The sequence below is a fragment of the Ornithodoros turicata genome, chromosome 1 (assembly GCF_037126465.1).
Source record: "Ornithodoros turicata isolate Travis chromosome 1, ASM3712646v1, whole genome shotgun sequence".
Lineage (NCBI taxonomy): Eukaryota > Metazoa > Arthropoda > Arachnida > Ixodida > Argasidae > Ornithodoros > Ornithodoros turicata.
The window spans coordinates 36,969,867-36,995,766 of record NC_088201.1 but is presented as its reverse complement, the minus strand read 5'-3'; the positions used below and the strand labels follow the sequence as shown (position 1 = coordinate 36,995,766).

At 42.7% G+C, this 25,900-nt stretch overlaps 1 protein-coding gene and 1 long non-coding RNA gene across 5 annotated transcripts in view; one reads left to right on the top strand and one right to left on the bottom strand.

Annotated features, from left to right (window-relative positions):
- Window positions 1–25,900, bottom strand: part of LOC135378018 (mRNA (2'-O-methyladenosine-N(6)-)-methyltransferase-like) — a 109,079-nt gene that overhangs the window by 5,567 nt on the left and 77,612 nt on the right. For 3 of the 4 annotated variants that reach the window (XM_064610835.1, XM_064610834.1, XM_064610832.1), the window contains 12 exons: window positions 25,366–25,513; window positions 24,960–25,180; window positions 24,123–24,346; window positions 21,540–21,694; window positions 21,216–21,447; window positions 20,318–20,417; window positions 17,018–17,180; window positions 15,554–15,729; window positions 14,927–15,013; window positions 3,875–4,059; window positions 638–731; window positions 141–241 (listed from right to left, as the gene is read on the bottom strand). In XM_064610835.1, coding sequence (XP_064466905.1) covers window positions 141–241; window positions 638–731; window positions 3,875–4,059; window positions 14,927–15,013; window positions 15,554–15,729; window positions 17,018–17,180; window positions 20,318–20,417; window positions 21,216–21,447; window positions 21,540–21,694; window positions 24,123–24,346; window positions 24,960–25,180; window positions 25,366–25,486 — 1,859 coding nt within the window. In that variant the 5' untranslated portion in view covers window positions 25,487–25,513. The remainder of the gene's footprint in view (window positions 1–140; window positions 242–637; window positions 732–3,874; window positions 4,060–14,926; window positions 15,014–15,553; window positions 15,730–17,017; window positions 17,181–20,317; window positions 20,418–21,215; window positions 21,448–21,539; window positions 21,695–24,122; window positions 24,347–24,959; window positions 25,181–25,365; window positions 25,514–25,900) is intronic. The other variant, XM_064610836.1, reaches the window with a different exon arrangement.
- On the top strand, window positions 20,140–23,467 carry LOC135378027 (uncharacterized). The gene is made up of 3 exons (XR_010418241.1): window positions 20,140–20,256; window positions 20,407–20,686; window positions 23,252–23,467. It is a non-coding gene; the product is annotated as an uncharacterized LOC135378027 (long non-coding RNA).

Below are 25,900 nucleotides of genomic sequence, written 5' to 3'. Positions count from 1 at the left end.
AAATAAATAAATAAATAAATATTTACTGCATGTAAATGCAACCACAATGCAGAGTATCTGGGATGAAAACTATCAATAAGAAAGGCTCATAGATCTGCCAGAACATCAAGTGGAGATGACTTGTGAAGCATTCTACAAACCTACTGGCTTCCAGCGTTGTTAGAGCAGTTGGAACAGGATCACGCAGATCAGGAAAAAACACGATGAATGACAACGGCTCCTGAGATTCGGTCAGCAACCGCTGGAGAAAAATATTTTTTCAGTTAATCATTTATCTCACTGTAATGAATAGCAAATATGCAGGAACACACATTATTCCGATATGAACCAAATAGTGATATACCTGACATTTTGAGTAAATGACATACTGAGTAGAGCAGCCCAATGAATCAAATATAATACTATGGACGAAAAGTATGGAAATTGGGCTAAAATGAGTGGGAAAACAGTTACTCTTTACAAAGGTGGTATACAGTGGTATATGTACTGCAAAAGACAGGGGGCATGCCTCCATGCATCTAATCATGTCAGTTAATAATTTTGCTACTCAGCTGCCTCCTCAATCAGAATTTGGATCGTTTTCAGTGCATCACTTGTTTCAGCATAATCTTTGCCCCTTGCAAAATTGTGACTCTACCTCAAGGTGATTTACTGTAGCATCCATCAATTCCTCTGAAAATGGAGGATTAACTTCGAAAGAACCAGCAATTGGGAGGAATTTCAAGAACGATCTGTAATAAATGAAGAACAAGCATAGGTAACTCCTTCTCAGATACATGACTAGGGGTCTGCAAGTATCAAAATTTAGCACTGAATTGTTCCAGGTCAGTTCGTGAACACACACGGATTTATGCCCAAATTTTAATACAGACAGCTGACAGGGGCATCAAGCGCATCTACTTATTTCCTGCAGTAAAAATCAGAACTTAAAACCAATTCTCGTGTTCACACAAGGTACATGGCACACGACATACGTGGGCACACGACATTCAAGGTAACATACTTTTGTACAGGGTACTTACTATTGCTGTAACTGGGTAGTTATACCCAAGTACAAAATTTCAAGCCCTCACAGACCCCTAGGTAAAATGAGACTTCTCACATAAATACAGACTGGGTGTGCCGGGTAAGTGAAAACATAGGTTTTGTACCGTAAGTGCCCAAACTGTAACACATCTTTTCTACGCTAGAATTCAGATTTTTTTCATTGTTTAGTTCTTCCAACTGAGTTAATGTCCCAAATTTAGAGAAAAAGCGACAGCTGTGAAATTACATACATGCAGAAGGAATCAGAAGCTGCCTCACAAAAACAGTTACAGCTATGCAGCAGAGCTTGAAGACAATGAGACACGTATCATGATCACCTGGCAACGTGAATATCTTGACATCCTGACCTTCCTCGATATAGTCGCAAGGTAGCTTTTGCTTGTGTCACATTTTACTGTCAGCGTTGCAACAACTAGCTCTCAATCCCTTTCAAGAGGACAATTTGTATGTCACCTGTTCTCTCATGTCCACTTTGGGGACAAGGGAAAGCATGATCCACAGAAGAAAAAAAAGGAAGGGAAACCCTGGACACGAGGCGCTTTCCAAGTACACGTGGAAATGATCAAAAGTGACCTCAAAATGCCCTCATATCAAGTAGGGTCACTAAATGGAGTACCCAATTCAGTGGTTCCAATGTTGAGGTGCCTCTGGGCAAGGATGGAGTTCATCAGCATTACACGAATGCTTTGCGGATGTTAACCGAAAAACTGCTGCACAGTGCATTTGGATCAATAGAGCACACCCTTCCGTGCACTACTCGTGATGCTAGGCAGTCCTGACACAAAAGAAAAGAAACTTCCTCAACCAGTCATCAGGGCAAGGCTCTCCTTGCTGAGCTCTTGGTTACTGGAACCTCCAAAAGCTCAGCACCAGGACCATACCTACAACATACTGCGCCCTAACTCTCCAGTTTTTAACGAACTTGGCTGCTACTTGGCTGCTATGTCTGAGGTGTTACTGAGAGGAAGACTAACCAGTGGCCCCACAAGACTCGTTGAAGGCTGCCATTGTGGATGCTATGGCCAACATCAATGAGAACCACAGATTGTAGCATGCAGCTGTGTTTGAGCACTGAGCTTCATTGAGCCCCACGAGACCACATAGAGTCCATCACTAAGGCAGCAAGCAGTTTTCTTGACTAACTTGCTAAAACACTAATGCAAAAGCTTTTACCAAACTTTGTGACTATGTATTCGCTTTTTTATTAAATATTATTGTTTTCCTCAAATCATAATGTTCTTAAATATTTTGTGCACCCAGTATTGCAAAAGTTTTAGCTTTTTTTTTTTTGCTGTATTTTGAATATCCCACTAGAGCCAGTGCGCATTTTCACATCCGATAAATTGGACCACATCTTCAAGGAACAGCTCAATCGGTCATACACATTTCGACTCGAACTTCCAGATACGTATTTCGAAGTGCTCATCGTCCAATAAGTGGAGAGCTACGACAAAGAGCACACTTCAAATCCTGATACTTTGTGCAGGTTCACTAGTGGTTGACTTGACCCAGTACATGTGCAGAAGCCTGCATGTAGATGAGGGAGCATACACATGCACGTTCCACTACTACACTTCAAACGTGTGAATTTTCGAGTATGGGCAGTGTAAGTTGATATACTGTAAAACCCATTAATTTCGGGTCCTCAATTTTTTAAGAATCGGGCTCAGGGCACATATTCACGGCCACTAAATTTCACGAATTCTGGATGCTAAAATTTGTAGCTTAGTTAGCTTACGTCATGACGAGTCCGAGATTGCCCAAAGCACATTTGCTCAAAGTGGCATTGCACATGGTTGTTCTGTAACTTGTACCTGTACTGTTACCTGTAACAGTGACCGGCACAACCAGCTATGAGGATAAAGTTTGCAATTCCAGCATAGTTTTCGAGGCGCCGTATCTCACTAGACATTTCATGTGCCCTTAAAATTAGCTAATTTTTCGAATCGTGAAATTGACAAGAATTAAGGGCCCAATGAACAATTAGGGTTTTACAGTTTCACATCAACGTCAAGTGAGGAACACGAGATGGCTGCTGTTATGCCAGACTTTGTTGTGAATTAGGAAATTAGGATGTGACAGCAGTTCAGTCTACAGCTACCAACTATTTGCCACTTCCGGTGTCAGCAACCGTGTCAACTATGCCTTAGGGTGCGTTGACAATGCATACAACTGCGTTCAACAGCGTTGATACTTTAAGAGCGATAAAACCCCCGTGCCGGGGAACAAGTCAACAGACGACACAACACACAGGCACAGTCTGTGCCTGTGTGTTGTGTCGTCTGTTGACTTGTTCCCCGGCACGGGGGTTTTATCGCTTTTAAAGTATGCTGTACCGAACAGCCCAATTTTTAACCATTTTCAGCGTTGATAGCTGCATAAACAAGGTAGCAAACTGACACGTACTGAACTACAAGACAGCAGTAGGTTGAGCTGTGCAAATGGTAAAAACCACGAGCACATTAATGTTGTGAGGGAGCTGCCCCATCAACCACAGCATTTGTTGCAGTCACGATCATGCTTACGAGTATGTACCTCAATAAAGCCACGCTAAAAATAAATTGCACCAGGCATTTTCTCGCATTTGTTCGTAGCGGAGAAGACAGACATTGAGAGGTTTTGAAGCCCCTTTCACTACTGTGAGTAACGGCCTTTAAAAAAATGCAAGATTTTTGCCTTTGACTAAAATTTTGGACTGCTCGATAATTCAGACACACCTTGTGTCTTCTAGAAATCTGAAAAATTGATCGGTAACTGTATCTATGACACTCCTGGGAAACAACAATTTTGCATCTGTAAGTGAAGAATGAAAGAATATAAGGCTTACCCTCGAGATCCAAAGAAACTGTCAGTATCTGGAAATGCTGAGCAATACTGTCGGAAGTAGCAGTTTAGTGGTGATGCAAAGCACTCGAACGTAACACCAAAATGTTTATGCAAGCAATCAAACACAGACACAGGCAAAGAGCTTTGTGTTCCATGGCCCTCATTTGATGACAGCCCTAAGTAGGTCTGAAAGAGAATGAGAAAGCAATTCTCACAATTAGAATCATACTCAATTCATCCATAAGCAAACTGAAGTACTGTTATTTGGAACATCAATAGGTATTAGGGCAACCATACTCAAACTATTTTACATAACCGAATTTCCAATATGTTGTTGTACAGGTCATGCCAAAAGTTTACGGAACACCATAGCTCCGTATTTTTATCGGAGCAACACCCTAGCAGCGAACTGTTATACACACAGTGGACACACTTACCAAGAGGTGCATGGAATACCCTATCACCCAGTATCTCCCCCAAAAACGGCCTATGGGAGGGTATAGAGCTTCCGGGGAGGAGGTGGGGGGTGGGGTATGTATATGTTTATGGATACATGTCTATGGGTATATGCACTGGTAGCCCAGCTGTATTGGGCACACTCAGAACTTTCAGGAGAGGGGGGGGCCTGATTCACCTGTCTAAGTCTATCGGTTCCCGTTTGCCGCAAGGGTGTCGCTCCGATGAAGATATGCGCCACTCCGGTGTTTCTTAAACTTTGGTCGGGACCTGTACCATACGTTTTATGGTTACTTGTAAAGTTTACACGTGCACTTGTAACCTCAATTGTTGCTTGTTTGTTGAACCCGGATGAAATCTAAAAAGGCTTGGTGAGCACCCTACAGCACTCTTCTCCCTTGTATTTCACTCTGAATACGTAGATGGTGTTATGAGGTTAAAGTTGTAGGGGGTCTTATGAACACATCTCATCTCCTGATCACCCCCAGTACAGCCACAAATCATGAAAATGTCAACATGATCCATGACATGCTGACAGGAGATTGGCAACACACAAACAGTGCCCAAATGTCATATGTCACAGTACAGTGGTACAATAAATTTTGGCTGATAATTTGAAGATGAAAAAGTTGTCAGCATGATGGGTTCCACAAATATTGACAGTCAGAAGAGACCACAAATGGTCAGTAACCAATATTTGGAGTAACCCAGATCACCTAGAAATTTGTAACGATGGATGTGTATCCATAGCTTCGGTTAAAAAAAAAAAACAATCCATGGTGTGGGAACACCTTCCGTGTGAGTTTACCATCCACTTGCAAGCTCTGCACAAAGCCTACAGCAAGTAACTCATGACATCAATCTCCTGGGATATTCAGGAAGTTCTCATGATTGTCTGTTTGCCATGTGCATGTCACCAGTGAATACCACGTCAAATTTATCAGACACCCGTGCAGCAATCAAAAACAGGTGCCACAGGTTGATGCAAAAAGTGCCGTGGCGTGTGAACAATTCTCTTCTTCGTAAGTCGTCTATGTCACAGCTGCCACAAATGATGCTGGATTTGAATTGCTACATCATCTGCATGATCCATCCAAGTAATCTTTACCTATTCCTCCATTTTACAGACTACTTGTGAGGATAAAGATGGTAATCATGGTAAAGATGGTAGCGTGGTAAGCATGTATTGGCTACAATTCAGGAGTATTTAAACAATCAACAGAAAAAATTTCTCTTCAACACCATTAATATTTTGGAGCTCAGACTACATATGAGCATCGAGGTTAGAGGTTTACGCTAAGAAATAAAGAATTCAAAACTCTGTGCCTTTGCTTTCTGCCCTTTGGTTACTTATTATTGAACCATTCGAGTACATGTAAGATGTTAAATTTACAGACCATCTTTAGGAAAACATCTTTCTTTCAATTAGTATGCTGCATCTCTTTAATGAATATCTGCAAAATGGGCAATTAGGTTGAGGGGAAAACTTGCAACCTTTCATATTCTGGCTTTATTTGTAGCACTGTTGTCCTTCAGTTCAATACACAAAGTGTTTGCATATGTCTTGCCAAAGAATTTTCCATGCTGGAACTACGGAGGATTGTGCAGAATTGACATTTCACATCTACAGGGCAAACATAGGATTCCCCAGCTTCTGTATTTACTATAAGAATGCCAAAGAATCATGCTTTAGGATCAGCTTCAAGGCGTCATGGATGTACGAATTCCTATCGAATTGAACACTACCAATAAACTAGCAAATACAAATATGTATAAAAAAAGACAAAAGAGAGACTGCGTATAATCAAATACCAGATACAGCTAACTTCTTCGTGAGAACGACCAGACCTCCACTGAATTCAATGCCACTCATGTAGCACACAGTCACCGCTGCACTGTACATTGTCTGGTTATAGTAATTTCTCAGAGAAAGCCAGACCTACCAATACTTTTCCCTTAAACACTTGACACCTGTTCTCCACAACAATCCATAGCCAATGGATCCCATGTGATCATTCCCCTGGGCATGGATTGCACAAACTGGTAGGGAGAGTCACTTGCCCTCTGCAATCCTTAGAATATGCACCAGCAAAACCCTCTTCACAACTTCAACAAATTCACAACCCCCTGCAACGACACTGACGACCATAGCGCCAGCCCTTGCTACTTTTCTTTGTCATGCTAGTTTTAGTGACCTGTTAGCCCAAAATACTGCTGACATGAGTTCACCAACTTGCAATGAGATGTAGCATTACAACATGCCAAGTTACAACCAATGTCATTTACGTTGCCTCCTGCAACATTTGTTTGTTTGCAACACATGTTTTTTGCACAGTCCAACAGGTTTTCCTTTGAATTGGGTTGGGATACTGTGCCTACACATGCATGACAGGAAGTAGAAACAGTGCATGTTTTACTGTTGGCATATGAAGACTGATAAAATTTGCCATCCAGCAGAGATTGCAGCAGAAAAGCCAGCCTGCAGAAAGTCAGTGATGATGACACAGGACTAGACCAATGTGCATGCGCAATGTCAAAGCAGGCATTAAGTTGCATTAAACAGGTAAAACTTTTTGGTGAGCAGAAATGGATTTCGGAAAGTGCACCTGCGTGGCTTCACTGTTGCTACAATGCGTAAAGCAGATGACAGACACGTTATGTTTAGTAAACTGTTCTCTTGCGGTAGTTTATGCTCACATTTGCCAGTCCTACTGTCTTCTTTGCTTTTTCAAATGTATTCCATCTGTATTCAGTGACGCTGCTTATAGTCACTTAGTGGGTATAGTCATCTGCCCATGTCAATTCCTGTGAGAATGACTATAAATGGTCTCCACTGTACGAGGCAAGTACCTAATTGGAGAGCATAAACAATAATTGTAAATAGCACAAAACTTGTACTAAACTTATCCTAGACTTTCTATTTTTGTACTCAGAATAAGAGAGCATATTTAACCTAATAGTGTGTTTTATATACGCATAACCATGAGCTGTAGTTATTGAAGCGAGGTGAACGTCCACAAGAAGTGATAATGAATTCAAACTAACTCTCCAGGTAAGATCAGGAGTGGAATCAGCAAAGACTCAGGAGTACTGAATTAGGCACAAAAAGGCTCAAGCTTACAACCTCAACTTAAGGATTACATAATTAAAAGGCACACCTGAGCCACAAGCTGAATGTTTGTGCTTGACAATCATACAAACAACACTTTATGTTGATGATGATGACTGGGAAATTTTTATCGTGACAGGCGATACTCCACCACTGATTGCAGTAATTTGGTGTAATGATGAGCCTCAACGTGGGGACTTAAGTCCAACAGTGTCCAGAAAGGTGATCAGTGCCTTTAGGGCAGGGCATGGGGAACTGTACTTAACCTTGGACCAAGCACTTTAATCATAGTGAGATAACGAGAATCTAGCAGATATAGAGAGATCTGTATGGGTAGTCCTGAAAGTTTGGTAGTGCGGGCAATAGAGAAAGGTGTGCTTCAGATTTTCTGAGTCACCACAGGGACGGCAGCTTGGAGAATCCACTTGTAACAAGCAATAACTCAACTGAGAAGTAAAAGAGACACCAAGTCACAATTGACAAATTACTGCAGTATCCTGAAGAGAGAGATTTTGTGTAGAGCGGGCAATGGATCAACTTTTGCAAGCACAGATTAGAAGGAATGTCAGTTGTTGACTGGTGGAAGGCTAGGGGTCAATTTAGCGTCAAAGAATGCAATGACAATCACCTCTTAGCAGTGTGAAACAACTGTTTGCTAGAAGAGAGGGCCGCTTCTGCATGCTCATTGCCCATGGCTCTACAATGGGCCTGTACAAACTGGAGAACTAGTCTGTGGCCCGTTTCGTACTCCTTGTAGTAAGCCATTAGCAAATCAGTCACTATGAGGGATGGACAATCCTGGTAGTGCCTTGTTCACAATAGCTTGTAGAGCAATAGCAGTGCTTTAAGTTGGTGAATGCTTTTCATACAAGGGGGCTAAGACAGACAATGTACTGGACAAAGAAGAGCACACCATAAAGTTCTGCAGCAGTGAATGAGGTTTTGTGCGAAAGGCATTGTCCTTGTGCTACTCCCTCGGATGGCATTACAAATTCTAATGCAGACTTGTCATTTCCTGAAGCTTCATCTGTGTATATCATTACAGAAGTTGAGAATTTCTCTTCTACCAGAGTATAAAAATGGTCTCAAACGATTGCATCAGGAATTTGGTCTCTTTGTTCACAAAGATCCAGGAGGCTGACCGAAATGAGAGGGTCCCGAAGAGACCATGGGGTCTCTAACCATGTTACATCTTCCATTACAAAACCATTAAGACTCTGGTATGTCATCTGCACTACATGGTAAAAGTCGCTTTCGGGGCAAACTCAAATTTTCTTGAGGAGTGAGGGTAACGACAACTGGGTGCATGCAGGCAGAGGTAGTGCCGAACTTTTTTACATAACACCACAATCGGAAGTTATCCGGCTTCCGCCAGAACCCGTCATGTCTCGGCCATTCTTGGAACCCCTTGGCAAGGACGAAGGCTATGAGCAAAAAAAGCTCCAAAGAGTATTCGATGAAGATGTGGCAATCTCATAGAGGACTGCAAGGCTGTTAAGCACCATTGTCTGCACTAAGGCATTGTGAACTGCAATTGTGCTGATCACAGCCCTATTAAAGGGGCACTAAAATGCAAAAACAAGTTCACTTCAAATCACGTTCCACGCTATGTTAATTTCGTACTTGTTATCATAATTCAAAAATCTGATTCCGTTACGAAGCTACAATAAAAAAGATATACGGGACTCTTTCTTGCTTCGGCAATAAGCAGTGAATGTCGTTTCAGCTCGTGCATCGGTGTTTTTAGTCCATGCTGCGCGTGTCACGCCATGCCATGAAGCAGTCCCGGCGAAAAACAGTGCAGTTGGCGTCGCTGTCCGAATGACGTGAAAAAAAATGTTGTCGGTGGAACATCTGCGAGAACTGTTGTAGGCTACAATTCAGTGAGTCGGTATTGAAAATATACGGAACACTACGATCGGACCCGTTCCAAATCCCCACGGCCACGATGGTAAGCGCGCGCTTGTCCTGCTGTCTCATTGGATGCCGCCAATCGTCGCTTCCTGTGGATCCCATTCATTGCCGCTAAAGACGGCTCTGTTTTCACTGCGTTTTTCTTCTAAACCGTAGCACTGTGTGAACTAATTGTGCTTGTATTATACTAATTCAAACACGTATGTTCTTTCATTTGAGAGCAAGTTGTTTTGCATTTTAGTGCCCCTTTAAGGTCCAGAAAGATGTTGAAAAGCAGAAATCCATTGCAGCACATAGGCTTCAATGACGCACTAAAGTGCAAAAATTTCTGTTTGCGGAATGAAATTGACAGCAACGCAAAGGGAACGGGATTCGCCCATTGCATCATTCGCCATTTAGGCTCGAAAGAATCTGCCATTTACGCTTTTCTGCTTCTCTGCTTCTCGAGAGGCGCAGCACAGCGATGCGGCTTCCCATTGGTCCCCGCAAAAGATTTCCTACGATGATTGGGCACCCTGTACACACCGCATCGCACCTCTTGAGAAGGAGGGAAAGCGTAAATTGCAGAATCCTTTGCACATAAATAACAAACAACACAATAGATGCATCCTGTTCCTTTTATATGGCCACACCCAGAAACGGATGGAAAACTACTGGCTCAAGCTTTTTGGAACAAACCCACAAAGGGAAATTCATTGTGGCCCTGCATGTGAATGGGGACACACTTTTCTGGTAAGAGTGCCATTCCAACTCGGGTGAGGTATTTGTGGATGTCATTAAATTCCAGTTACAAACGGCGCTTAATGGCAGTTGGTGATTTTTCCACTATCCAAAGGGCAACATCATCCCCATAGACAGAGAATGCGACTTTTTGAGGAGTTATTGATTTCATGCAAGCCATCACACTGTTAAACAGTGCTGGACTGAGGATGCTCCTCTGGGTACTCCTTGGACAGCTTGATGCTTGCGGCATTGTCCACGCGATGTGCTTATGGCAACACTTTGGTCTGTAAGAATGTCCTAGAGCCAGCAACACAGTCGCACAAGCAGAGCACAAAGCGTGTCAGACAAAAATATGTGAAACAGGGTTGTGTGCGCACTTGATATCAAGAAACACTGATACATACTCAAACACCACCTATGTGCACATAGCACGTATTCCACATTCTGCCAACTAGATGTAGCAATTGGGCTCAATAAAATGTGTTTCTTTTGAGTACTTTTTGAAGTTCCATGAAGATGTGGCAACATGTGCTTGTTAATCCAATGCTACTGTGCGTGTTAATCCAATGTTAGTTACAGTGATGTCTGTTACTTCGACACTGTATACTTAATCACATAAGCAATCGTATCTGCAAGTTTTCACAGAGTTGTGGAAATTTGCACAGTTGATTTCATGTTGACAAACACAACCATGACCTTTCTTAAAAATCATAGACCACTCCACTCCATAGACCACTGCAAGTTTTCATCAGCCAACCAAGGCTCATGGCACACATGAGCAGCAAGCATTCACACACAACAGGATGCTGGCTGTGCAAAACGTGACACGGCTTGCAAATGTTCAGAAAGATACTTTTAGTTTCCTGTATCACAGCAAATGTTTATAGCAATCCTGGAGGAAGTCGCATAACAAATTACTATGTACCTGTTAAGCGAAGGCTAAAAATTCCACTGAATAGAAAGGATACAGACACAAGATGCACAAGAACAGAGCACATAGGATTAACAAATGTGAACAGAATTTACTAAACAAAAAAAAATTATTGCCCAAAATAGTAAGTGAATGCCAATCACTTTGTGCAACCTAACATTAATGGCAGCTTGCATGACATGACAAAGCCTTGTAAGCGCATAGTCTGCAAACAAAATCTCCTCAACATGAAGTTTTGCCTTTTTAATACATTCCAACACTTCCACCAACTTTAAGCAAGTAGGCCCATCTAGTCCATATCTGGCACTCTCTGGTGTCACCACATCTCAAACTAATGCAATCATGCTTTTGTCTGCTGGGATCTCTGCTGAAGGGCAACTTTCATCAATCAACATGTACTGAAAGCAGAACAGAGTACATTATTCCTACTTGTTACCATGCACTCAGACTCATCGCAATCACAGTTGCAGCTCAGTCCCAAGAAGCCGTTGACCAAGCAAAAACCAAGGCCAAAATCCGGTTGATGTAGCAGATTTTGCAGAAAGAGATGTAAACATTGTTTTTGATGGGTATGATATTATATTTCTTCTGAACTATATCTATATAAGAATACTTCGCCATCATAGGTCACTAAAACAACCAATTTGTAGAAAAGTAGCAAGGGTTATCATTATCACCGCCACCATCAAATGAAGTTGTGAACAACAAGAGAATGTTTGGTTTGCACATACTCCAAGGGGTACACTGTACACAGGGTAAATGACTTTTGCAGCTTTTTGCTTCAGCAAAGCCCATGGAGCGATCTGGTGGAATAGTTATCCACAGACAGCACTAGAAAACAGGTAAAGCATGTTTGAAGTGGTTGTCTCAGGATGTTAGGCTTGCTCTCAAATGTGACTATAATTGTACAAGATGTGGTAAAAGTGGTGACCACGTGCAGCATAAAAATATGTTGACCTTAATTAGACATTTACTTGACCATGGACATTGATGAAGACATGCTACTACTGCCAGGCACACCTCCTGTGCAGTTTTCCAGAGGTCACGGGCTGACAAGTTCCTTGCCAGGCCCACCAGAACATCCCATCACTGCCAAGCATGGCTCATGTAGAGGGACACCTCTACATTTGGTGGCATGGGCTACTAACTTTCCAGTCATTTTCCCTTCATGGTAATTTCTTCCTTTACCATCACCGCTCCGTGACTGACAACAGCTACGTTCAGGCCTGGAGACTGCTCCCAAGGGTTATCACTAACTCGTGGGGCCTCATTCCATTGAGGACTGGCCAAGCAGTGATACATGACTCCCATCCAATGATACAGCACCCTACAGAGCCTCATCCACCTCATATTTGTCAGTGTTATGCATCCATTCTGGGATCAGCAAACAACATGTTTGCATTTTCTAACTGATCTTGAGGTTGACTCCCTGCATTACCATGTTCACTAGTTGCGACTCGTGGCGAGTTAATTCTTTCAATTGCGCTATGCGCGTGATACATAATACAAGTTCTTGGAAAGCGCAAATACATTGGAGACTACTTATAACATAACCGCTTATAATGCCGCTTTTTCCGACCCCCTATATTCTTCCCATAGAACAAAATGCATAGGAATACCGCTTGTAGTGGTCCATCCCGATACGGGATGCCGGTTATGGTGCAGTCACCAACATCCTCCCTGAAGTAGGTGAAGGACCGAGCGCATTTGTCAGCGAATTCCGAAGCGTGAATCTGGGGAATCACCCATCGCGAAGAACGCTACCTGTCATCTCCTCGTGAGGAGGCGGGCGAGGGTGTCGTGCGAGTAGGTTGGCCGCCCGGGAAGAAAGCTTCAGACTTCTCTTTGTATTACGTCTCCCGTCTTGCCATCCATGGCGCGATCTACGCACAAGAAGTGTGGGACGATCTTGTAGAGTGGAGCTTTCTTCGGCGGACACTTTTGACGACTTTGTTAACGTGGGAGGTGAGGACACCGATGTCAGCGAGCGAACAGCCACCGACAAAGCGATTGTGGAAGCCGTCCGGGACCGTGAGGCATGCGTGCCGGAAAACGACTCGGATGATGATCGGGACCTTGCGGCAGCAGAGGTGTCCAGCAATCAGGCGATACAGTGCACGCACAAACTGAGGGACTCGTGCACCCAGAATGGACTCAGCGACGAGGCATTCAGTTGCCTCGCCGTTGTTGAGGATGCTATTGCGCAAGACACGGTCAGGAAACTACGGCAGACTAAAATCACAGCATTTTTCCAAGCTCCCCGAGAATGTTGAATAAATTGTTTTCTCTGCAAGGAATCTCTGCACTGTTCAGTCCGGTTCACAACATGGTGTAACAGAAAGGTGGGTGCTCAATCTCGGGCATGTATTGGCTTATGTATTGCTTATAGTGCGGCTTTTCGGCAGTCCCGCGACATATGTTATGTATAAGCGGTCTCCACTGTACGTGACTAAATAAAGCAGCACATTTGATGCTAAGCAGATCATGCATTTATTTCATGCCTCTGCCTCTCTTTGTCCACTGCATGCTGTGAACATGCCTCGGCGAAGAATGTCAATGAATGCCAGGAAGTATTACATAACCTGGTTCCCAATTTGGGCATACAGTAGCACCTCTTCATAGTGAAGTTAGTCGAACTGCTAAAAGGCTTCACTACTATGTCAGTATCTTCACAATATCAGTAGTTCATGGTTTAGATTTTAATACATTGGGACCGTAGGTTTAAGTCACCATATCCATATCTTCACAATATGCAGGGTCACTATAAAGAGGTCCTACAGTAATTTTTTCCTATTGCCCACCGCAACTCCACACAAGGTCTGGAATAGTACCTTGTATGCGGAGTACACACTGTCTGCCTTATTCTCATGCAGTGAGCAGGAAGACAGTGGCACACCAGCTTTTTATGCTTAAAAAAAATGCACCACACGTTTGGGACTCATGTGCATCAGTTGCCAATCATGACCCCAAAGACATTTCAGGGTATTTGTCAAGTGAACATATACCAAGCTATCAATAACAGTTGCAGTGTTGCACATCATGCCTGTTTGCATGTACGTTTTCAGAGCACTGCCCAAAGTTGCATCCCCACTTGCAGGAAACCCGATGCACGGCACCTATGCTATGCTAAGTATTCAGGTCTACAAAACCAAAATACCTTGAGAAGTCTTATCATATTGTACCGCTTGGCACAAAAGTTTATGGAACACCGGGGTGTCGCATTTCTCCATTGGAGCGACACCCTAGCAGACACACATACTGGGAGATGGATAGAATAGCCGGTCACCCGTTTCTTATTCAACCTGTTCCCGATAGCTAGGAGGGGGTCGTTCCGATGAAGAAATACATCAGTGCTATGTTCCGCAAACTTTTGTCCAAAGCTGTACTATCACAATTGATGGGGATCCCGCATCTCTAACAGATCATCTTGAAGGTCATTATTATTATTTTATTTTTTTCGCCTGTTTGGAATGTCAAAAGGCAAAGGGTGCCTGTTTTGTGTGGGGTTATACACTGGCAACTGTAATTCTGGCCTACATGAAAACTGCCATATCCAGTTTCCCTAGCATTTGAGATATATAGATCAATTTTCTTTCAGCTGAAAAAAAAAAGTAATAGAAACAGAGTGAAAATGTTGAAACATATTTCTAAAGCTGCTGCTTTTCTTTATCAAAGAACAAGCCCAAATATGTCAGAACACATAAACAACGAGAATTGGCCGAGGCAGACCACAATTAGGGACAACACAGATACATAAGCCTCAAATGCCCAGAAATTAACGAATTCAAACAACTCAGGGAAAAGAGGTGCTGATGCACGTTCAGAAGACCCAGGTTCGATTCCTGGCATCAGCACCTCTTTTCCCCCCGAGTTGTTTGAATGTCAGAACATGTTTACACAAAGTGAAGTATGAAAGGTACCTGGTATCTTTTGAGCATGCACCACACCCTAGGCAGGAAATTTTCGAACTTTCGATCATCTGTGCAATTCCACCGATACAACTGCTCCTGCAAAAAGAATTGTAGCAAACCATTTTACTGTCCATGTTCTAGACACAGATGTTCGAATTGTTATCAGGGTGTCTACCAAATTGCGCCCTTCAAATTCCCTGACTTTTCCAGGTTTTCACTGACTATTTCATGCCAATTCCCTGACCAAAACAAAGGGAACTTGGTGCCTGCTGCTATGTTTTGATATAGATCATTTATTAAGTATTATTGAGGCTGCCCTACTTTTCTGCCTCTGAGCTTGTCGTATTGGCAAACTGCTACTCACAGCAACATTGCTGCGGCGTGGCAGCTCAACCACTGGTTGGCACTCGCGATTTGCGGCGCATCGTCACGGCTCGTGTCTGCAATTTTCCCTGACTTGAGCTGCTTTTTGACAAATTCCCTGACAATCCCCTGACTTTTCCAGTTGCATCAAAATTCCCTGATAATTCCTGGTTTTCCAGGTTGGTAGACACCCTGGTTATATAGTACACACATGCTAGCAATATTAGCATGCTGAATGGAAATGAGTTGAGTGGCCGCTATACATGTACTTACCAATTTCTGAAAGTATAGGGTGTTGACTCGTACATGCTCCCCTTTGTAACGGAGCAGGGTGCTGTCCTTATCAGTCAAAATTTCAACTTGTGGCAACCGCGGTGAAGTAATGGCAAACTGAACTGGGTAGCAGAACACCTTTTTTGGATTGGTGACATGCAAGGGACTTGTGATCTCTGCACAATACAAATACCATACAATTAAAACCAGGTTACACACCACACACTATCTCTTTTAGTGATTGTGAATAGAAAAAATACCATTTTAGTAAATACAAATGATTAGTGAGAGTAAGGTAAATTGCAGAGGCTGAATCAATTAGGACAAACACAGCATTTAATCCTCACTAACACCCAAGCCATGACCCCATGGACAGCAGTTGAAAAAAGTGTGAGAGTGCCGATGGCGGGAATCAAAACCACACTTCCGATTGCTGGACAGGTGTGCTACGGTTGCTATGTTGACAATAGCGCAATGTCAGCATAGCATAATGATAGCATACCTGACCAGCAATCGGAGAAGCATAAGTAAAATTTCCGCAACTCGCACTCACAGTCTTGTTTTGTCAACTTCCGTCCTTGTGCTTAATATAGTGCTTAATATTAATAAATCTGAATAGTCAGAAACAAAAGAACTTGCAGTCAACTAAGTACTGGTGCATTCCATGCCAAGTGATACAGCGATGTTGCTTGACCATCGCCGATTGTCACGCAAAAAATCGGAGTTCATTATGGTCGTAGACACATGCCAAATACCAAATATTAGCCTCAAACACCGCCGCGTTCTGGCGCTAAAGGGCTCTGAAGTTTGCGCTGCGAGCAAGAACCATACCCCCTATGGAAGCGTGTTGTGAGCATCCTAGTGCAACGAAGAAGCTCAAAATTTAAACGTGTTTTCTAGAAGGACTGTGCCACCAACTGACCGAGTCTCAGTAGTCTATCGCAAAATTTAGGATTTGGGAAATTCTGGGAAACACTTCAACATTTGCCCGACTTTGACATTTTTTCTAAAAATAACCACAGCCTCTAACAAAACCAAATTTTGCAGGTGTAAAGTCCATCAGGACTGCCTTCTAATCTCTTTTCTAGTCGATTTAGGTGTAGTAAAATATTTGTAAATATCACAGAAATCATTGAAAAGTGCATATTTCAGTGAGAAAATTTTCAAACGCGATAACAAGCTAGAAAGACGTGCTTTGCATTGAACAGTAGAAGAACACACCATTTATGCGTGGAGAAATATTAGAAAAGTACTTTTTGTTAAATTGAATAAATTAATTTTTTTTCGGTGGCATACTTGCGACGCAGGCTTCGCAACGCAGTCACCGAGTATGAGCGCACCTTGCACCTGCTCACTTCGTAGTATAGAACTGAACAAGTCAAGCAACAGGTCAAACAACATCGCTGAATCACTTGGCGTGGAATGCATCTACTGCAATTTCACATATACTATTCACCACAGTACCTTCAATGCCATGCTGGTTGAGGATGGCCCAGTGCTTTTCCCTAATCTTTTTTACATTTTCCACAGACATATGAAAAATCTTGGCACAAATTCCTTCCACTGATGATTTGGCAGCCTGTACCAAGTGTGGCTGACACTGCTTTTTTAAGTGTGCCAGCCTCTCCTAGAAATAAGATGGTGAGCTCCATTTATTTCAGCAGTGTTGCTCACAATGTTTCAACTGCAAATTCTCAGAACACCGCATAATTTTTGTTTGCTAGATAAATGCAAAGCACATCAAACCAACCGACATTAAAATCTCCACCTCATGTTTTATTTTATAGAAGGGTCACACCTGGCAGCATGATGGCAATGTTGCCTTATCACAGCATACAAATAAAGTACCTTCCAGTAATTGAGAAAAAAAATTGGCTCAAGGTAAGTGAGCTTATAATTCAGCATGTGTTTTTAGGATTCTTCATTCATTTATATCACTGATTTTGCTGCCTGAATTTGGTACCTGAGCCAGAATCTACTTCTGAGATTCCAGCAACAGACGTTCACAGGCATTCAGTGAAAAACATTGCATAATGTGTGCTTCCCATCACTGTTATTGTACAAAGTACATATAATTATTCTCTAGCTCAAACATGCTGTGAATTTCAAAGGCTTTATCTTCAATACTATGTTCCTTCACAGAGTTAGGGGCACACATCGAAAAAGAAAATGAAGTCTTAAAGCTTAATGAAACCATTAGTAGCTGTGTACAATCGAACCTGTTTATTACGATCTTCGATATAACGATAACACCGATATTACGATAAAATAGTTGGTTCCCGCGAAAGAGTTTGCTCGCGTACAGCGATCAGAATTCTCCCGGCAGCCGGCGAAACGGCGTGAAAATTGAAAAGCAAGAATGCACTTTTTCATTGAAAACAAATTACGGTGGCATTTTCAAGGGCCTTACCCTCCGTGAGCATTAAAGTGAGAACGCAGTGCATTTATCCGCGCATGACTGCAGGAGACTCGATGCGCGCGTTGCAAGCCGCGCGACTTCGAAGGGGCTCGCGAGAAGCAGAGGAGGAAGTTCCCTCTCCACATCGTTCTCTCACCCTCAAGTTTTTTCGTTATTTTTGTAGTTTGCTGCGTCTGCGGTTCCAGGGACGACGCGTTTTGACGAGGAAAGGCACGTGGCTCAACCCGAAGTTGCACGTGCTCGACGGATTTTGTACTGGTGCAAACCGTCCTTGCAAAGTACCGTGGCTTCGAAAACATGAGCTGGCAGACAGTTGCGTGTCGCCACCCACACACGCGTCGACGAATTACCCGTGGGCGAGGCGCGTCCTTATGGACAATGCAGATGACGAAACTAGATGACGAGCAATGGACGAAGTCGTCGATCTCAAAAGGTGCGGAGCCTCACGCGGTATCGGCTGGTATGTTGTCCTTGGAAAAGCTTTCGACACAAAGCTGTGTCAATTTAGAGCTAGATAAAATGCTTTTGCGCTCGCAACAAACGCGCGCATGTTCAGCGGCGTATTTAAATACTGTGACTGATATAAAATATATGTATATGTATATATCAGGGTTTCGAGTTTAATAATCCTATCTACCAATCCTTTTGAATTTAGGGGCAAACATTAAGCATTAATGTCAAATTGGTACACACAGTCATGTACTAAGCCATGGTTATACGGGTGCCCAGGCTAACGTGGACCAGGGTCTAAAAAAACACTGTGCATCATAGGCGAATGAAAACTGCAGAGCATGGTTCTAATCTACTGATTTTTTTCATTGTGACCGATTAATCAATTAGGCACAATTAATTAGTTAACTTTGTAATTATTTGTCCTAGGGTAGAGATGTGAATTAGAAAGTTGTAGAGCGTGTCGAGAAATACCCATCGCAATCGTTTCCCACAGAAGCGTTTCCTACTACCCCGCGAAACCCAAAAGTGTACCACATGACATGAGGCGAGCACAATGACGTGCGCGCCTCGATTTCAGAGCTCTCAAGCGTACAGAATAATTATTACATTCCTTATCTGCCAAGAAGCAGACAACAGCAAACTCCATGAAAGGCGTACGCTGTAGGAAACAATTGCGATGGGTATTTCTCGACATGCTCTACAAATTTCTAATACACATATCGAGCGCAGGACGAACAATTACAAAGTTAACTAATTAATTGTGCCTAATTAATTAATCGGTCACCATGATAAAATTCAGGAGACTAGAACACGTGATTCCCCACAATATTCCGCAGTTTCCATTCGCCTATGACGCACAATGTTTTTTTCTAGACCCTGGTGAATGTTAGCCTGGACAACCTGTATAATAAATATGCAGTTATGGGTTAAAGAGCCATGAAGTGGTCATTAACAGCAAACATAATATTGTGAGAGTTCCACACAACAAACAATGTTTGAAGTAGTAGAGATAGCTGGGCCAGTTGGCTACAATTCATAATGGAACAGTGCGAAAGGGAAACAAGGGACATGTAATACCATGTGCCGAGCTGTCTTGTTAGTGTTATGTGCGCCTTGTTTCCCTTTCAAGCATTTATCAATGTTTATCCAGAAGTGGAGTCATTAGCTCATTAACCACTGCAAACTTTGTTGTGACACGTATGCATGGTATATACAGCCTCGATCATAGTACTAAAGGGAGATATATGTGGCATGCATCAAAGTGATATTGATTCGTTCTACCACGCCTACACACCGATGTCTGGAAAAACTGTCTCCATTTTTACAATTTCAGGGTGTGTACTAAGCTGTAGCTTTCAGATTCCCTGACTTTTCCAGGTTTTCACTGACTATTTCAAGCGAATTCCCTGATCAAAACAAAAGGGAACTTGGTGCCTGCTGCTACGTTTTGTTACAGATCCTTCATAAAACAGATCATTTATTGAGAAATTAGTAAAACTGCCCTACTTTTCTGCCTCTGAGCTTGTCGTATTGGAGAACTGCTACTCGCGGCAACGTTGCTGGGGTGGGGCCACTCAACCACTCATCAGCACTCGCGATTCACTGTGCATCATGACGGCACTTGTCTGATTTTCCCTGACTTCAGCTGCCTTTTTGGCAAATTCCCTGACAATCTCCTGACTTTTCCAGTCACATCAAAATTCCCTGATAATTCCCTGTTTTCCAGGTTTTCCAGGTTGGTAGACACCCTGAATTTGCACAATAGACATTAGGCGCCTCCTGTGGCTACACTTCCATTTATGGCTGCTTGTACAGATCACCAGAAATAGGGGTGAGGGTGATCCTTATAAAATAAATATTTCCAGAGAATCATAGGAATAACAAGCACATACAAGATGGTCATCATAGGTAGCATTCAGTGTCTTCCTCAGCCAGTGAAACGCATCTTCTACATTCCATTTGACTATTTTCCGACTTTCAGGACTGGCATTCCTGGCAAGGAGTTAAAGTGTGACAGGGAAGTGTTAATATTTTCATACAGATTATACTTCACACATCACTCTCTCCATGTAAATAAACAGAATAACACTAACAAATGCCTGAAAAACTTTCACCAAATGCATGCACCCATACTAACTCAATTCTTTCATGCGCAGATATTTTGCTTTTGTCTTGCAGAAATCAGGAAAACGAACAACAATGCTCAGAAAAATTATCTTGGCCAGGTAATTCTCATGAGGCACATTTTCTAGTTCAAGAAGGTGAGTTCTGGCAAATTTATGCATAATAAAGAATGCACATTACCTTGCGTGTACGATAAAGAAATCCAACATAAATAAAGGAGCACGATATAAATACATGCTATCACAGGACTTTTTTCCATACTCAGAAAGGAGAAATTGAAAGCTAAAGATAAGGTAACAAGTTGTTCTTCATTGAGTATACATTTACATTTGTTGGGCGAAGCTGTGTTGGGAGTTTTGACAGAACACTGTCTTCGACAACTGAAAATGCAACATCATTATCCTTTTCTGTACGGTTTCATCAATTACAGCAATAATTAGTAGCGCAAAATATTAATTGTGTATCAAGACTCAGTATTGGGTTGCTAGTTCTGGTTAGTGGGTGCATCTGTATTGCAAACTGCCAAAAATTCCTACAGGCCTAAAAATTATCATTTACTAAGTTGAGCAAATACTTACACACACTTTACCTGAAACACACTACTGTGCTGCACAATATGTGAAGGCAAAATCAAACACCAAAAAGGCTACCTGCCAGTTTGCCTACCTTGACTCTATCATTTTCTTTGCCGCTTCTGCGTACTTTGAGAGCTGCTTACGAGCATCCCCTGCAAACTTGGGTCTGACAAGCTTGATGGGGATATCGTTCATTATCTCGCGGTACAGGCATTGCGACACCTCTGGATGGCAGACACTTGGCAGTAAGGGATCGTTCCCTTTGTCGATTACTTTCCTTTCCATGATCCAGCGGATAAAGGACTCCTTAGGGCACTCTATACCTGCAATTAGACATAAGAGCACTTATAACACACCTTGTTTGTGCCACCAGTTACTATGGTTGTGCTGTTGGTTGCTGACAGCAATGCCTTACCCTCACGTGAATGGCACATCTCATGGTAATTGGTCCGAAGCCTTGTTGTGAGTGTGGCCCTCAAATTTTCCATATCAGGGTGTGGTGGAGGCATAAGTGTTGGTGAGCGTTCCCATATTACAACATTTGTTGGGATCTCCAGGTCAAAAGGCCCACTGTAAGTTGCATTCAGGACTTCGAATTAATCCCTGTAAGGTCTAACACAGCTTCCAATGTGTCAGGTCAAGGGCTTCCTTGCAAGATACAGTACAACCAAAGCCAAAATTCTCGGAGGGAGAGAGACCTTTTTTAAGGGGGTACCACTCCAAATTTAGTAAGTTAAAAATAAAAGTTACTTGCACAGGAAAATGCACAAGACACTGGGAAAAAAGTAAATATGATGTAAACATTGATGGTTGTGTCAGTACATGCAGGTGCAGGTGCAGGTAAACATAAGGGTTGTAAAGCAACTAATACAATAATTTTATGATGTAGATAATTTTCACACAATCACTGACATTTGGCAATCACACCTGAACTGTTGTACTTCCATTATAATATATTAACATAGAATTACAACTTGTAAGTGTAACTGCAGTCCAATGCAATATTCTCCACCACAAAACACCCATTTTAGGACATTTATCAGTATCACAGCTCAAGCAAGCAAAAAAGATACAGTGTGGTTCACACAACAACTAAGCTGTAGTACTGAGAAAGTATGTCAGAAAATTTTTCTTTTTTTTTCGTTTTTGAATAAATGGAAAGGCTTGAGACCAAAAGTGACTGTACTTGGCGGTACACTTGAGCCCGTTTTACAAGGTAATCAGCCAGTGGAACCAAATTTTGTATAACAGACATCAGCATCTGGACTAAAAAGAAATCTTACAATCATAGGAGAAGTGCATGAAAAGAAGAAAAAAAAAGTTAAATTCAAACCTAAGCAACACATATCAGTATGCCCAACAAAAGAAAGGCACTACGAATGTATGGCAAAAAATTCAGTGGCGATTTAGCAGTAAATGCGAGAGAAATGTGTCAGCATTAAGCGGCACGGCGGACGTCATATCCGTTCTACTTTCAAGGCTCTGCTACAACTTCCTGTTTAAACCTGACTTCCAGTTGTCCACTAGTACCACATGGGTGTTACTACTACGAAATATGAAGGCTGTATCATCAGGTCCACTGTGGACGGGGGTCCATCAACAATTCGGCGCTGCCCTCGTTTTTACCTTTATGTTTATGTTGTCGGTGTCACAGTAGTCACTGCAATTGATGCTAAGGGCTGGCAAACAGTCTGTGAGCCCCAAACTGTTTAATCAGCCTCACCGCCATTTTCATTAAGCAAACAGTGGCGATGCTATAGGGGACGTGCGCTTCTCCAGGTGGCGTGTCGAACACCGTGGCGACAGCGCCAAAGTGGAAGAATTTTAACTCTCCGGTCGCTCCCTGCATCGCCTTTTCATCACTACCGATTTCACTGCCATTCAGAAAAAACAGATAAGGGAAGCAAACGAAATGTGGACGATTCTTGCGAACAAAGCGCGGCCGCTCCACGCTTGTGAGTGTTTGTTTGCAGAAGCTACACGACTGCTTAGCGCCTTCTTTCTCCGCTCCGAAACTTTACTGCACGGTCCCTATAGTATATAAGCGTGCACCACGCGCTCATGTGCATTCTTCATCTGTCTTAACATTTCATATTCTTCTGATATTTGGTATTGCTTGGTTGTCAGGAATGTCTTTGGTGCAGACAGCCGAGGACCTGAAGTCTGCGGACTATAACTTGGCTCCATCAGTGTCTAAGCAGATCAGCCCACCGCCTCAAGCCTTCAACATAATTGGGTTTTGGAACGGAATGAGGGTGCTTGCTCCGAATTTAGCGTCTATTGCGATCAAGTATTTGTCAATTCCTATAAACTCTGTAGATGCTGAAAGATCGCTCAGCAGGTATAAAATGATTGTAGGCAACAGATGGCAGTCTCCGTCAGAGAACATAGAATACCATGTAATGTGGAGCCACAACAGTGCTTTGAATCTGTAATAACAAAATATTTTTTGTTCCCACATTATCCAAGAAAATAAAGTGTTTCCCGTTTCAAGCAGCCGTTCACTCCTTGCCGTGGAAAATCGTGGAATTTACAAGTCGGTGCCGCGAAATTTTGAATTTGCCACTGCAGAAAACCGGGAGCCTTATCAATCACGCAATGCACCTGCATTCACACTACTTCATATGGATTGGCTTGTGGAAGTAAACACCATGCCCCATTATTGCAAGTATTTGGCCACTCTTTTGTGTATGAGATGTTGAAAATCTCAAATTCTTACTCATATGCATGATACAGGTTCCCTGTGACACCACACCCATGCAGTGAGCATACTCACGAGGCAATTAAACAGAACCAAATTGTTATTACATCATGCACCTGTAATACGCACCCCAAATCTTGTTGAAAATACGTTTGTGGTCACACATGGAAATATATTCCTTTCAGAGCATTTGCAACGTAACGGGGAAAGCTGAAAGCACTGCCTTTCAACATCCTCCATTTGGCCGTATATCCCTACCCCTTGCCCAAACAGCATTTTGTGATGGCTTTCACTCACCTAAGTGCAAACTTCTTTGCAGTAGGCAGGTTTGCATCATCTGATGCTCTCCTCTTTTCTGGCCGTGGCAGAAGCATTGGTGGTGGAACGATAGGGGTGGGGCTACTAGGTGCCCCTGGGGGAGATAAGAGGCTATGGGATGGTCCAGCTATGGGTGGTGTGCCAGGGTCAGTGGGTGTTGGAGGTCCTTGTATACCCAGTGGATCTGTCAGTGGGTCATATTGCTGCACAGATGTGCACAGAGTTGTAAATCTTGTGTTCATTTCTGCATGGTCAATGAGACAAGATAGTGGCATGCAGTGTTTATGCTAGACTCCATGGTCAGAAGGAGTGATGGACAAAGGATAGCAAGGGGGCTGTTCCATGCTCACCATTCAAATTCCCTAAAGCGGTTGCAACACATCACCCCAAGTTATGCCGGATAAATGTAAAAGACGGTTATTTACATCGACTTGAAACTGCATTCCAAGTTTCACAGCAAAGGGAGTAATAGATGTGTAGAAAATTCGTATTGTGAATATTAAAGCTGGTCAGACGGTGAAGTCACAGTAAGCAGCTCTGCCAGTGAGGAAATGTGGGGGCTATCACATGCTTACAGGAACCAGTGGGTATGGTGGAGGCTCTTGCACCTCTGACATAAAAGCTCGACTCGGAAGTGTTTTTAGGGGTTTATATCTCGCCTACTACGGCACACAGGAAAGTAATTATTTGTTCCCCCAATACTCTGGCGTGCAGGACAATATGTGCATCTATCGACCCCTCTTAAGAGTCACTATCTCTTTAAGGAGACAAGTTAGAAAACTTAAGGGGTCAGTCTGTCAAAGGTGCGGATCCCACCTGAACTGGATGTTGTCCCCCAAGACGAGGCATTTCCCAGAGAGACTCATTGGTGAGCTTGTTGAAAAAATATGGACGACCCTCTCGCTTGCTCCAGAAGCGTCGCCACCCTATTTGCAGAAGCTCAGGTGGGAGGTCATGCACAGGGTCAGGACTCCCTGAAGTTAGAAGCGGCGTTACAAATGGGGCACCTTGGGTGCCGCCAGTTGCTGCACCAGGATCTACAAGAATAAACCACAGAGTCATCAATTGATATCGGACAGACATATACGGTAGGCCACTCTTCTATTTATTTTCTCAGTCAACTAATACAACAAGCCAATATTCTTGGAGCAAGAGCTTTTAGCCTGGACCAGCACAAAAGCTTTGTAATGTCATGCAGAGCATTATAATTTTTGAGACACACCAAACTTGGTTTGTTCTTCCCAAGAAACTGCAGGTTTGCTTAACATGTCGTCCCCACTATGGTTTTTATCTTGACGATTTTCATCTCGTGACAAGAGGTTTTGGAAACGAGCATCAGACATTTCAGGTCTTCAACTCATCGCCTGAATCTGAAAAACAGAAAAGAGAAGCATGGAACAACTAGGAAAACAATCTAAAAGTCATGCTGATCAGAATATTGGACCTGCACATTATTTTGTTGCATGTATGGAGTATCAATGCCAATCACTCTTCCACTTTTGGACAATTCTTAACAGACTCCACCAAATCTAGAGTTGACCATGTGTCCTAATGTTATTAACTAAATAATCAGTTACAACAGCAGACAATCGGCAACAAACTACAGTTGCTTTTCCTCAAGTTTTTCCAGCAAAGAAACCAGCTTCTACAGTCATTTCATCAGCTCCGCAATGCTATTTCAGTACATCATGACTGCAAGCTTCCCTGGAGCAGATGGGTACTACACAGCTTTCCCACACATATCCAAAGAAAGCAGC